The 12,993-nt window shown below is 37.2% G+C and overlaps 3 protein-coding genes across 10 annotated transcripts in view; 2 read left to right on the top strand and 1 right to left on the bottom strand.

The window, feature by feature from the left end:
- The window catches only part of LOC122530185 (protein tweety), a 60,772-nt gene extending 59,123 nt beyond the window's left edge, over positions 1–1,649 (top strand). For all 7 annotated transcript variants that reach the window (XM_043656929.1, XM_043656928.1, XM_043656926.1 and 4 more), the window contains 2 exons: positions 1,210–1,403; positions 1,508–1,649. In XM_043656929.1, the coding sequence (XP_043512864.1) occupies positions 1,210–1,381 (172 nt within the window). In that variant the 3' untranslated portion in view covers positions 1,382–1,403; positions 1,508–1,649. The remainder of the gene's footprint in view (positions 1–1,209; positions 1,404–1,507) is intronic.
- Positions 1,650–1,733: 84 nt separating this feature from the next.
- On the top strand, positions 1,734–7,402 carry LOC122530187. Its single transcript, XM_043656931.1, has one exon. It carries the CDS (start codon positions 1,747–1,749, stop codon positions 2,002–2,004), a length of 258 nt encoding a protein of 85 aa, XP_043512866.1. The 5' UTR covers positions 1,734–1,746; the 3' UTR covers positions 2,005–7,402.
- A 354-nt stretch (positions 7,403–7,756) lies between these two features.
- LOC122530184 (pyridoxal-dependent decarboxylase domain-containing protein 1) lies at positions 7,757–12,624 on the bottom strand. Of its 2 annotated transcripts, none has more exons than XM_043656922.1 (10): positions 12,369–12,624; positions 12,062–12,247; positions 11,097–11,507; positions 10,739–11,020; positions 10,592–10,654; positions 10,274–10,510; positions 9,854–10,198; positions 9,501–9,786; positions 9,152–9,409; positions 7,757–9,058 (listed from the first exon to the last, which is right to left on the bottom strand). In XM_043656922.1, exons 1-10 carry the CDS (start codon positions 12,432–12,434, stop codon positions 8,808–8,810), a joined length of 2,385 nt encoding a protein of 794 aa, XP_043512857.1. In that variant the 5' UTR covers positions 12,435–12,624; the 3' UTR covers positions 7,757–8,807. The 2 variants fall into 2 exon arrangements, with proteins under 2 accessions (XP_043512857.1, XP_043512856.1); XM_043656921.1 differs by having other exon boundaries at positions 10,592–10,663; positions 12,369–12,623.
- Between the last annotated feature and the right edge of the window lie 369 nt (positions 12,625–12,993).

Below are 12,993 nucleotides of genomic sequence, written 5' to 3'. Positions count from 1 at the left end.
TATATACTGTCATAAACACACAAAATTCCCATAGAAAAACATAGATTTGACTACTTTGGTAGTTCTAGCGTTAAAAGGGAATACAAAGGGGTTAACAAACTATAATTTCGAATTATCCTGGAAGCTGTAAGTAAGATGTGAATTCAAATAGTACCAGAATATCGGATCCTCGGTCAGCTTCGCAAATGAAGCAATTACGAAATGTGGCATTATAATACGATAAAGGTTAAACGTTAAAAGCAGCGTGAACCGCGACAGTTTCTCAAATTAATTTTACGACGCGGTTTAAAGAGGGATTTAATTTTACGACGAACCTCCTTTGAGAATCACTCGGTCAACGTTCCCTGAATATAAAATTCAAGGAAAAGTTAAAAAACTTGATTCCTCTTCGCAACAACCAGCTTCATTAAATCGAAGACTTGATGTGAGAATCATAAAAAATTTTAAACGAATGAATTATGAGTAATGTTATATTGACAAAGGTGCAAGTGTTTACATCAAATCTTTACTCTGTTCGCTTTATACATAGACAGTGTGACTTTTTATTCGATTTTTATGAGATGTTATTGATTTCCCATTTTTGCCAGTGTGTTGTTGAATCAATTCAGTTCTACAGTTTACAGTGTGACTTGTTTATGTCGATAGATACTATGTTAGGTCTGCTAATGTTGCTTTAACTGTTTACAACATTCTGGTGGCGATATTGCAAACAACGTGGTACAGTTATTGATCATTTTCATCATTAAGAATGAAATCATTCACTCACTTGAATGCGAATTAATTGCGATCATTAGCCAGAGTATTGTCTGCCAGAACAATAACTGTACAATCGTTTGGTTTTTCTCTTTGGTGTTCTTTACAGCATTCTGGCAATTCAAATTCTCTTATAACATTCATACGATAATCATGTTTCTCGACTCTTTTCCAATTAATTCTTCTAATTGATGTTGAAAGCAAGAAAGAGAATTTACTTTCATTCTTCTCTCTCTCTCTCTCTATATATATATATATGGAAACGTTAGCGATAGTATGCTTCTGCGCGTGTTTTCGTTCGTTTTTTTATTTATAGCGTTCGTGTTTAGATCTGTTTTTACGAGATGAACAATGAATGACACAACAGTTTCCTCGATATAGAAATTAGACATCAGAGAACCGTCCGAGAGAAAGATAATACTGCAACTTTTGTTCGTTTCGATTTGCCATTTACAGAGGTGGGGGTATTAACGGGAGCGGAGGAGGCGGGGATCACAAATCGTCTCAGCATAATCAGCAATCGACAGGTGGACGAGCTGAGCACCGTTCTGGGCTCGGAGATCAACCTGGCCAGTACGCGACTCTGAGCAAACAGTGCAAAACCCTCGAGTCCAGTGATTTTTACTGAGGACACGCCCCCGCAGGGCCCGGTAAATTCCATTGTTTCATTATTGTTGTTACCATTTTCTTAAACGTTCCCTCTCAAGTTCAAGTTTCGTGTTGTCGAATGGAGATTTTGCCTCGATATCCACAGGTAGAGAACCACCGTGGACACCAAGCGTGGCATCCTTCACCGGTACCCTGTCTCACAACTCTCACGGACCTGCACATCTGGCCACTTTTCAAGACTCTCGCAAAACGCAGACGCTGGACCCGAAGAATCTAGCAAACTTAAAGAGAGGCCCGACTCCAGCTTGGAATCAGAGTCGCCCGTTGCCACCGAATCCTAGCAGCCAGCCCACTTGGGAGTTCGAGTCTCGTTCGCAGACAAACATGAATCAATTTCGCTCCCTGGTGCGAAACAAAACGCCGAACATTCGGATTCAAGACCAGATGCAGGATCAGGTGCGAACGTTGGACAGAAATTTCACGAGAAATCAGTTCAACGGTGCCACGCAGAATAACGCTGTACCAAATATGTACGGGACGTACAATCGTGCGCAGTCGAGGCAAGAGAACAAATCAACGGTGGCAACGTTGAGCCAAGTACAGGGTAGCGATCCCAATTTGTACGCAGTAACGGAACTGTAAGAAAAATCAAACGACACACCAAACGCATACAAACTGCCATTGTCCAAGATTTTTTGAAGACCGTCTCACAGACCAGTTCAGTGGTACATTTTCGCCGGACGTCTGCCAAAAATTGAAATTGTCAGTGCACAATATCATTGTCTCAAGGAACTCCTTTTTGGAAGCGTTCTACATTTTTTAAACGTTTACGTACCGACGTGCGTATTTTCGTATATGCATTTTTTTATTTTATACGGTAAACTCGAGAAGAGAAATGGCTCAATCGTTTGGTAACTTTAGATAAGAATCACGAACATTTATTATGTACGTTATAAACGTAAGATTTCGCAAAAAAAAAAAAAAGAAAAAAAAATCGTCGTTCTAAGAGTACAATCGGTGGGGACTGCGGTGCTAGAGTTTTCACCTACGCGAGGATATTCAGAATTTTCGAGGAATCAAAATTAAAGCGAAGAAAATGGAAAGGAAAGATCATACATCTTTTATAACTGTACGATAAACATTCGCGCGTTTAATATTCCTCGTCAGTTTCGTGAATGATGAGAAAACGATGAAAAGGATGAAAAGCAAGGATGGATTGGTATTTCCAGAGTGTGTAAGAGCTTCGACAAAAATAGTTTTGCAAGCAAGAGTAAAGGTCGGCGAGTTACGTGAGCGAAAAAAAAAAGGGGGCAAAAAGAACGTTAGAATCGTGTAAAATCACGAAGCAGAACGATATATACCGCGTTGTAAAAAATCGCGTTGAGGTTGAAAAACGGCTAGAAGAGCTAAAGAGATTCATTTACATTGATAATCGAAGTATATTTAGATTAATATTACAATATGAAATTTCTCTGTGGGAGAACTTCGAGAACATTAATGAGATGACATTTCTTCTTGTCGTTTATTTGTTCAGTACAATGAATATTTAGTCCTGTGAGGTCTTGTATACCCATGGTTTTGTATTTGTATATCATGTACAGTAATTGTCATTCTGCGTTAGCTCATTCTGTAAATTATTATTGCTTCTTGATCGAACAGAGGAGTGGTGCGTTGCACGAGCAAAGAAAGTTGAAACAAGATCATTGCCATATTTATTATTGCTTGTTAGTTATTCATTTTCATATTGACAACACAAAGAAGAAGCACAACTGCAAAGTAAATATTAGTATGTATAAATCGCCTACGAAGAGTATACAGAGTGAACATTATACAGGTTTATCAGGCATCTCTTTGAAGATGTTGAAAATTTGTTAAGTTTCGTTTTACGTTTATGCTGTTAATTTCTACTAATTATCATGGCCTACTACTTTTTCCTGTACAATCTTTCTATAGCTAGTTATATATCGTTACTTACTCTATACAAAATCATCTTACTCACTGGTTTCGTCACCCTTTTGAATTAATATCACGCCAGTCTGTAAAAGTGAAACTTTTGGAAACAACTTTTTACACGAGTTATTACGGCGATTATACTGAATGCGAACGATATTCCACGACACAATTTTTATATATACTTTTTTACATCTTTATCGAAGAACACACGAATGACGAATTTGATCATTGATTTTTTGGCAAAGCATTTCCGTATACACATATTGATATATGAAGTTACCGCACGAAATACAGAACGAGTGATATGAATATTATATATATGTATACTTATCAACATTAACATTTAAAGTTTCGTAGCAAAACGATAAGTGTTCGTGAATTTCAAATCGCGATGAAACGAAACGAGAGAAGTAACGATAATCGTTGTAGAAACGGACTAAAAAGAGAGAAAGAGAGAGAGAGAGAGAGAGAGAGAAACTAAAGAGAAGAATTCTGCCAATACTCGGGCAAGCATACGTTTTAAGTACAAACACGGTGAAAGCGCAAGCGTGCATCAGGTCTTTTTCATTTTTTTATGTAAGATAAAAGTTCTAAACTTTTCTATTGTATCGATATACACATGTCGAGTATCCGGATTGCATTTCGAGGACATGTCCTTCGAGGTAGAGAATAATGTATCGACGATGCTCTCGAAGGATCTGGACTGATGAGAATACCAATTAACTTGATCGATTTCAAACGTGAAAGAAAGAGATAATCCGTTTATAAATAAATTTTTTTCTTGTCCATCTCCTATCTAAAATGTTTAGGATTATTGGTAAACGTGAACTCGAAGACGATTATCATTCCACGACGATGGTATTCTCATCGACTGCAACAGAGTTTTCGTAATATCGGTGTTTTTTCACTACCAAGTAGAAAAACCAAAAAGAAAAGAAGAAAAAAAAATCGAGATTGAATTATTTGCGGAGCGCAAAGTCTTCCTTGTATCGGTACCCCCTGATGAAAGGGGCCCACGAGATAGTTCGCGATCGATGAATGATATCTGCAACGAATCGGCGGACGACGACTTTATATTCCGCATCGTATTCAGCGAAAACGTGTGTAAATAGGCAGTAAGATAACAGTAGGCGCGTAAGGTTATCAAGATAATGCGAGAAAGAAGAAGAGGGGAGAACATCAAGAAGAAATAAGAAGATGTGTACGTGTGATATAACTTAAATTTAGGTGTTACAAATTTTACACAGAGATAATATCGTTCTCCTCTGCCATTTTCTTTCGTTTCTCATCATTTCTTCAATTGAAGGGAAATGAGCGGCTGTGTTCTTCCTGAAACGAAGAGGCTGCCATTCCTGACAGAATGTTTTATTATACATTTTTCTTTCTTTCTTCTCTCTTTTCCTTTTTCACGATATTATCAAGAGAACTTAGAGAAGTAAAATACGATTTTACGTTTACTGTTCGCAACGAGCATGGAAACGGTGTAGGTAGAAAAAGCATGATTAGGTATAAACACGTTTGATCCATTGTACATAGTTGTAATATTTATTAAACTGAAAGGAAAAAGAAAAAAAGAAAAAAAATACAAGGAGCGATCATAGCGCGTAGAGTATAGCGACACATAGATCTAGCCGTTAATTGATTATAATCTTAAGGTCGAATCGACGAATGAGAAATCGGAAACGAATTACAGAAGGAAAAAGAGAGAATGCATATGTGTACGTCCGTGTCTGTGTATGTGTGAACTTCGTTTCCTTAAATTTAGAAGAGAAGAAACATCCTAGTCAATGAATAAAACAAAGGTTTTTCTTTTTGTACATGTTCGACTGTCCACCAATTGCATACGGCAGAGTTTCTTGCTAAACTTTTCCAATGTGGCACAATTTTTCGAACGTTTCCTAGAAGAGTTCGTTCAGTATTCTTCAAATTACTATACTTCACTAATTTTTTTTTTTTTTTTTAATTAATTAAAAATCACTAACCATGAAAAATTTAGTTGACGAGAAAAGATCTTTGAGATCATGTGAATTCCTCGTTGTTTTAAGATTTTAAATTAAGCAAAACACGAGTCGATATGATCTTTTTAAGATATGATGGGGGCCTCAGATAACATATATTTTATATTGTAATTTCTTTTTATGTAACAATGTATATATGCTCTTTTTATTTTGTTTTAGTTAAAAAAGAAAAAACTGGAGATTATTTTGCAAATGCTGTATAAAAAAGTAAACGATACTTTCTTTTTTTTTTTTTACCACGTACTTCGTTGACGCCATCATCGCTATCGCCCAGTATCGAGAATCGAGTATTATTTTAAATTTTAAACTGAATCGAATGATAGAATATTTTAGTTTTAGTAGGATAATCAAAAAAGTGGGGAGCAAAGAAAAAAAAAAAATTAATATATAGGGTGACACAGTGAGCACGCGAATCGACGCGAGACAGGTAAATGAAAATACTTTGAACTTTCGTCTTCGAGACTGTTACAAAAAAAAAAAAAACACGCGAACGGGGGATCAATGCGGTATTTTCCAGAATTTATCAAAACTTTCATCGAAGGAAAGTCTTCGCGAAAGTCGAGAAGATCGTGCAATGAAAGAGAAGATCTATCTTACATGTATACTTTTTGAAAATATTTTCGATTGTTCGAATCAGAATCGGCCTGATAAGAAAGTATAATCTGTCTTGATCTGTCGAAGAAACGATTTATGAGACAAATGCATAAATCTACGTAAATGCAAAAAGGCATACGGAGATATTGAGCTAAATTCTAAATATGCGAATGCGTAATATAGACGATCGTTGACGAAACTTTGATTCTAATTGTTTGTCAATTTTCTAATCATTGTATCGAGCTGGAACGACATCAAGTTGAGAACCACTTTCCCCGATAAGTACAACCGCAATTTAATTTCTTGCATCGTTTAATATGATAATTGCCTGAAAGAGAAAGAACGAGAGAAAGTATGCGAGAGAGCGAGAGAGAATTAATTATTTTCAAAAGCGTTGATACATATATATATATATATATATTATATGTAGTGGAAATATAGTACGAATATAGGACGTAAAAAACTTCTCTAATCGGTGCATTGTTCTGGCCTATGAAACTTTAATTAATTAATTTAATTAGAGAATCTTTAAAGAGATTAGATGATAAGAGGAAAAGAGCAAATCAAACATCGGAACGGGATGATGTTTTTCGATTTTCCACAACTGGCTTATAATCGATTCTCGAAAAGTGCCATTTTTCGAATAGAGACATAACGTCTCCTCGGAACATGCACGTATCTCTTTGCACGATACAGATCCTTTAATGATAATCTCAAATTTTAAATAAAAAAAGAGCCGAATACAAACGAACCTTTTAATTTCACGTTCCTCAATTCGCTTACGGTTCGAATGTTTGAAAAACATTTCATTTGGATTTGTCTGACTATTTTACGTTCGTAGAACAGACTATATAGTGTGTACGATTTCACAGATCAAATCTCGGCGATAAATGCAAAATTGTTATTGCACAACATTCAGTCGATTAGTGTTACATTTAGTGAATAATTGTTTCGCAAGAAATATCGATTTGTCGGAAAAAGAAATCGCTGTGAATTGCAAACGCACTGTACAGTTCAGGATGTAAAGTGCACGCTCGAATGAAACAATTTCGACACGATCGTTCGTTTGTTTGACCAGAAAAAAAGAAAAAAAAAAAAACGTGCAACTGAGATCTTTTTAGGCCTTGGAAATATCGATTTCGCCTTTAATTTTGCATTTCTTCTCTCTCGATGTGCGAAAGAAGTAATTTACAAAGTGTGCAGAGGCTATTGAGATTTTACGTAAGTTTAAGATTTCTATGGTGTTTTTGTACGCGCGAAAGAAAGATGCATTTTCAAGCGTGTATTGTAAAGAAAATTCTTTGAAAGGCGCGCATATATATATATATATAAAGAGTAAAACGAAACTCGTTAATCAATACCGTTTTTGTGCATTGCGAATTACGTCTAATTGCCATATTCCAGACTTAATTCCTCCTATTGTAATGGTAACACGAATATTATGAAAAAAGAAAATAAAAAAAACATAAGATCCACGGTTGTCTACATTCAGATAACACTCCCTCTATACAAATTACTTTTAAACAAATCGTCGATTTTTAAACGGTGACACAATGTATATAAAGTTGAAACATAAGATTATTTCTCGCGTTCTGCATAATGAAAAGAAAACTGATAGCAGTGTGTATGTTGAAATTAAAAAAAAAAGTTGCAAATTATTTCTAGATCATTTATTGAATTTGCAGTACTTTATTACAACAATTTGGTACATAAATATACATACAGTTTAACTTCTTTCCATTCAATGTATCTATCAACAATTTACCAATTACTGTTGTAATGTGAACGTATTTCTTATGTTTTTTCTTTTTTGTTTTTTTCTTTTTTTCAACTCAACAGAGCTCCTATTCTGTGTCACAAATATTTATTACATCGTAACAATTCAAATCGCATGAACGTGTAACTCTATGTTAACTCTCTCTTTGGTTATCATTTTAATATCGAAACATTGCTCTGATTTTTCTTTTTTTCTTTACACGCTTTGTTAGGTTTTAAAAGCTTAGCTTCCTCGAATAAATTTTACAACGCGCGCCTATAATGTGTTTTTTTTTTTTTTTTTTCTTTGCTTGAAGCGATCGCGTATTGATCATGTACGTGTCTCCTGTTCTTATTATAATTGTGCTTCATGAAAAAAGATCTCGCAAATAAATGCAAAAACGTAGTTTGGAAAGTAAAAACTGAAAAAAATAGAATGGAAAATCTGGTTGAAAAATTTATTCAGAACGTGTGTGCACATATAGTTCATGTAAAACACTGTCGTTGGAAACTTAAATAATCTATTGTTTAGTTTATTTAATTTTATATCATAATATCAATACTCATTCGGCTAGCTAAAAACTTAACAGCAACTTTTTTTCAAATTGCGTCATGAAAGTAAAAAGATACGCTTCTGGATATTGTGCTGTGAGAGGGAACATTTTAATGAAAAATTAAGTTGATGCTTGTTACCGAATTAATTCGAGGCAAAAGCAACATCTTTACTCATTGTCAATCTAATAAGTACACAAGCCATATCTGATAGACTTTGCAGATATTTATCAAATTAAATAATCGTTGAAAGTCGCAAAAACGGATGAGAAAGCGAGAAAAATAATACGATCGATGCAAGATGATAAAAAAAAATAGCGTAAAATAGTTTATTGAAGAAAAAAATGACAGAGAGGACAGCGTGTCTTTACCTTTGTCGATTTATCAAGCTCTTCGACACTTTAGAGATGCTAATTTTTTTTTTCGCTGTGCTCTGCAAATGTAAAGGATAGCTTCTACCGGAAACGCTCGATCGTTTCACCTAGAGCATCATTCCTTTGCCAAGTTTGTGAACTTGAATTTAACGAACTGAATTTCCTGTGTTGATCAATTTCCCGTGTCGTTTAATGTTCACTACGACTTCACCTCGCCAGATTCTTCCTTCACTTGCGGATGAGATACGGCATTTGTGATTACAGAGATACTTTTGCCACTCTGCAAACTGGAATGGCTTGACGAACGACTATGACTTTGGCTGCCCGCGCCAACTGGAGTCTGTACAAGGGGCTGCGGTGGAGTTCTAGCACCAGATCCATTGATCACTGTCGAGTTAGGTTGCAATTGCATGTGATACTTGTAAATGTTCTCTGTACTCTCAACAACTCCTAAATGTGAAACATACATTATTGGATAATTAATTTACTTATAAATACGCAAAGGAGGGCTTGACACGTGCAAGTAAATATATATATATATACCGGCTTGTAAATTCAAACTACGTCCACGGACTCCGGTTTCTTTTGAAGGGGGACTCCACCAATTGACGAAAGTTCCAACGACAGGTACATGTCTAAGAATACCTTCCTGCCATAATTTCTCAGCATTTTCTCTTTCTAAATCTGTCTGCGCTGCCTCGATACCTCTTTTCACCACTTCGGATATAGTATCCAATAATTTGGAGCTGGCTTCCACTTCTTGACCAACTTGTAGAACTAAAGATAATAATTCCGCCACGTCTGTGGAAAAATTACGCTTTATTTCAAGTTCACGCGCTAGATAACGCGCTCAACTTAAATCGAGAGTAAACTATTAATAGTCTTCATTCACCAGTATCTTGCGTGACCATTCCAAATCGTACACAAGCCAAGCCGTCGGCACCTTCCCCCAGAGAAAACGCCGCGTCTGTATTTCGCAAAGCTTCGACTAATTGCGTGTTCAATCTGTTCAGTTCTTCTTTCGCTTGGTCGGTCATGACGTGGATCCAAGTAGGAGGAGCGTATCGTACACCGCCTAAACCTGCCCAACCAGGCATCTCTACCAAATGTAAAGAGTCATTCTCCGAAACTAATCGCACAAACGTTGCTTTGTGCTCAACTGTTGCTTGTAATATTTCCTATTATGGAAAAGGCGATTAGTTACTTCAATGATAACTATGAAGACCGCTTTTAAAATGCACTCACTATCTGCTGTTCCAAACAAGCAACTACGTTATCTACGTCCTCGGTCGTAGGAGGTTGCTCCGGATTCTCTAGAGGACAAATACGAATTGCAATACCATGATGTTCTATCTCGCAGAGCTCTATCTGTACGTTTTCGATATCCCTCTGAAGGATTTGCCCCAGCCAGGAATTTAATTTGTCGTAATAAGGAGGGACGCGTTCTGCCGTCTGTGGATCCCTATCTGCAGGCACAAATTGGAACACTAATGCGCTGGCTACGGCCTCGAATAATTGTGGATTGTTCACGGGGTTTGTTAGAAGTTCGTTTATGGTGTAGGACCCTGTTTCACCCCCGGGTGGCTGACTCTGGAAAACAGATCGCGTAATTCGAAGCGGAACTTCGATTTACAAAAAATGAACATTATTATCCGGATCAATTACCAGTATTCTTATACAAGAGAATTTCTTAATTTTATTATATAAATCTTCCACAGCCAAGAAGCACCTCTTCAGTCTGTTATGTACACCGTCTCTGCCTAATACTTGCAACGTGGCCCATAATGGCAAAGTTGGTAAACGCCTTGACAGCGAATCTGTCATTAAACCCGATACCAAAGACAAAGTTGTGTCTCTTGGAGTTGGACGACCACCCTTTATGTCCGTTAATCTGTATAGCGTCTATGTATACATTAATTAAGGAAAAATGTAATATATCCTCAAACAATATTGAAAGAATCTTTCACATATTTAAAAGGATACTACTACTGGTAGAGATGGTATACCAAGCCATATTCCAAGAGGTAACGTAACACTGTCTGCAATCTTTGAAGGCTAAAAATCAGAAAGGCCCTTGTTAAAGCATAAAAATGAGAAACAAAGTAAAATAAATACTAAATGTGAACACACCAGATCCTTTGTAGAATTATTCAACGCTAACGCGGCCAAAGAATGACCTCTAAGATGGAGCCAGACATTGTACTTATCGCAAATTGCTCGCAGCCTAGCGATATTGTCGCAATGTCCCGTTAACACAGAGCCCGCCTCAGCTAGTACTAGAAGGGGCGTCACGCTATTTGATTGCGTATCTTCCGCTAGCCGGCGTTCCAGAGCTGACACGTCCATACTGTACCGTGATCCAAACATCGTGTTATGGGGGATGGGTCTTACGCAATGAAGTGGCAAAGACAGCTAAAAATCAGAATACATTTATCTATGACAAGTTCACTTCTTTTTTTTTTTTTTTCTAAATTACAAATCTGTATACCTGTTTGCACAGATGTTGAACCACACCTAAAGGTGCGGCCACAGAGCTGTAAATTAAAGGTGGAGAGGCCGCGAGTGCGGTAAAACCTTCCTCCATGTATCGAGGATACTTCCGGTGTAGAGCCAACCTGGTCACCCGGACCAGACCTTCCAGATGATCCTCGTGAAACGAGGAGGCACAATCGACGAAACGGAAAATATGACTCAGCCATCTGGTTGTATCCGCGGCCAGACGACCGGCTAATCTCTGAGCGTGCGATTTCGGGAGTGCAAGCGCGTAAGCGGAAATAGTGTGTGCGATTAATGCTAGTTTCGCTGACTCCGTCAACGTTGGCAGGGTGGTCACCTGACTCGCCGTTTCCGTTGAACCGTCTTTCACCGGTTGCGGAGCGTCTTCGTGAATTACCAAATCCTACAAAATGAATTTCAATCTTTTCCAAAAACATCATTTCCAGTAATAAATATAAGAAATACGATACAATAGTATTATCTATTATTATTATTATTATTGTAATATTGTTATCTATTATTATTATTATTGTAATATTGTTATCTATTATTATTATTATTGTTATATTGTTATCTATTATTATTATTATTTAAAGCTTCGTTTATTACAATTAATATGTCCATTAAAAATAAATGCGAATCTCGTTCTTCCAAGACCATAAAATCATATACAAAAAGTGACGAAATGAAGTTTTGAACATGTTATTCGAACGGAACTTCCAAGTTGTTAATTTTTAATATTTCCTACGTTTTCTGGCGAGTATATTCAATTTCAATAATTCAAAAAAAGAACGCCAACCAGCAATTCCGTAAGAACAATTAAACGATTGGTGACAATCGTACGACCACGTGACGAGTGATCGCCACGACCGTGACTGCGACGACCAATCAATGCGTAAATCTCAGGGAAACAGCCAATAGCCGCGAATCAATGGTTTCTGCTAGCGTTGTATTTACCTGAATTAAAGTTAATATCTCGTCTGAAGTTTTCGACTGGGAGAGAAAGCCCGAGGGATTGTTCCAGGTGGTGCCACCACCGTCGGCCGCCCTTTCGACAGCCTCTTCGAGCCTCGATATCACCTGCGAGGCTTGAAACTCTAATGCGGCTACTTCGTTCGACGCAGACCCTCCTCCGGTACTGACCTGTCAAAATGATGGAAAAAGCCCGGGATAATAAGGTGTTGCCGGTGGCGAGACTCGTTTCGACACTTCGAAAGCCGCTATTACGTTATCACGCACTGTCCTGATCACAGCTGACACGAACCTCGAGTATGTTTTGCGCTATACTTTCCATCGTCGCTTTATCGTTTGTGTCAGCCTCCTCGGCCATCGTGGCAATAGTCGTCGTGGCGCAGTACCGTCGCAATCCGAGTTCCGTTTACATCCGTTGGGCGATTAAAAAAAAAAAATAAAAGAAATTCTCGAAGTTCCCTCTTCTACACGAGTAAAAATAGATCTCGCAGACGCGTATGTTCAAAACGTGATCACTCCTTGGATTTGCCCAAGGATTTTGCATTATCTCTGGGACATCAACCAGAGAATAGAGAAAGACGACTAGCGTAGTTGGTTGATACGGCCCTTATTTTATCGATATGGCTGTTATCGCAGCGCCAGTTGTTCAATTCGATGATTAACCGAAATGCAGTATATTTTGCATACGAATCGGCTTATCAACGCACATGTGCTCTCGATTGAAACGAAGCGCTTTGAATAAACATCGGAAAGAAAGAAATTGGCTATTCGTGGACACGAGTTAGAAAAAGATTATCTCTGATTATCGATTAAATTTGATTAAAGATTATCGCGTGATTTTTCTTATCCAAAATATTTTCCGACTTTAGCATATAATTGAAATAGAAATCAAGTTTGTTGTATTAAAATTTTGTTTT

Source organism: Frieseomelitta varia, unplaced genomic scaffold, assembly GCF_011392965.1.
Source record: "Frieseomelitta varia isolate USP_RPSP 00005682 unplaced genomic scaffold, Fvar_1.2 scaffold_331, whole genome shotgun sequence".
NCBI classification, from domain to species: Eukaryota; Metazoa; Arthropoda; class Insecta; order Hymenoptera; family Apidae; genus Frieseomelitta; species Frieseomelitta varia.
The sequence above is the reverse complement of the archived record's forward strand: the minus strand, read 5'-3'. Positions and strand labels throughout refer to the sequence as shown.

Coding starts and splice junctions, on each gene's coding strand:
- LOC122530187 (XM_043656931.1), top strand. CDS start 1,747: ATGAATCAATTTCGCTCCCTGGTGCGAAACAAAACGCCGAACATTCGG.
- LOC122530184 (XM_043656921.1), bottom strand. CDS start 12,434: ATGGCCGAGGAGGCTGACACAAACGATAAAGCGACGATGGAAAGTATA. Junction 10,664..10,738: donor ATAATTCTACAAAGGATCTG/GTGTGTTCACAT, acceptor TCTGATTTTTAG/CCTTCAAAGATTGCAGACAG. Junction 10,511..10,591: donor TACCATCTCTACCAGTAGTA/GTATCCTTTTAA, acceptor ATGTATACATAG/ACGCTATACAGATTAACGGA.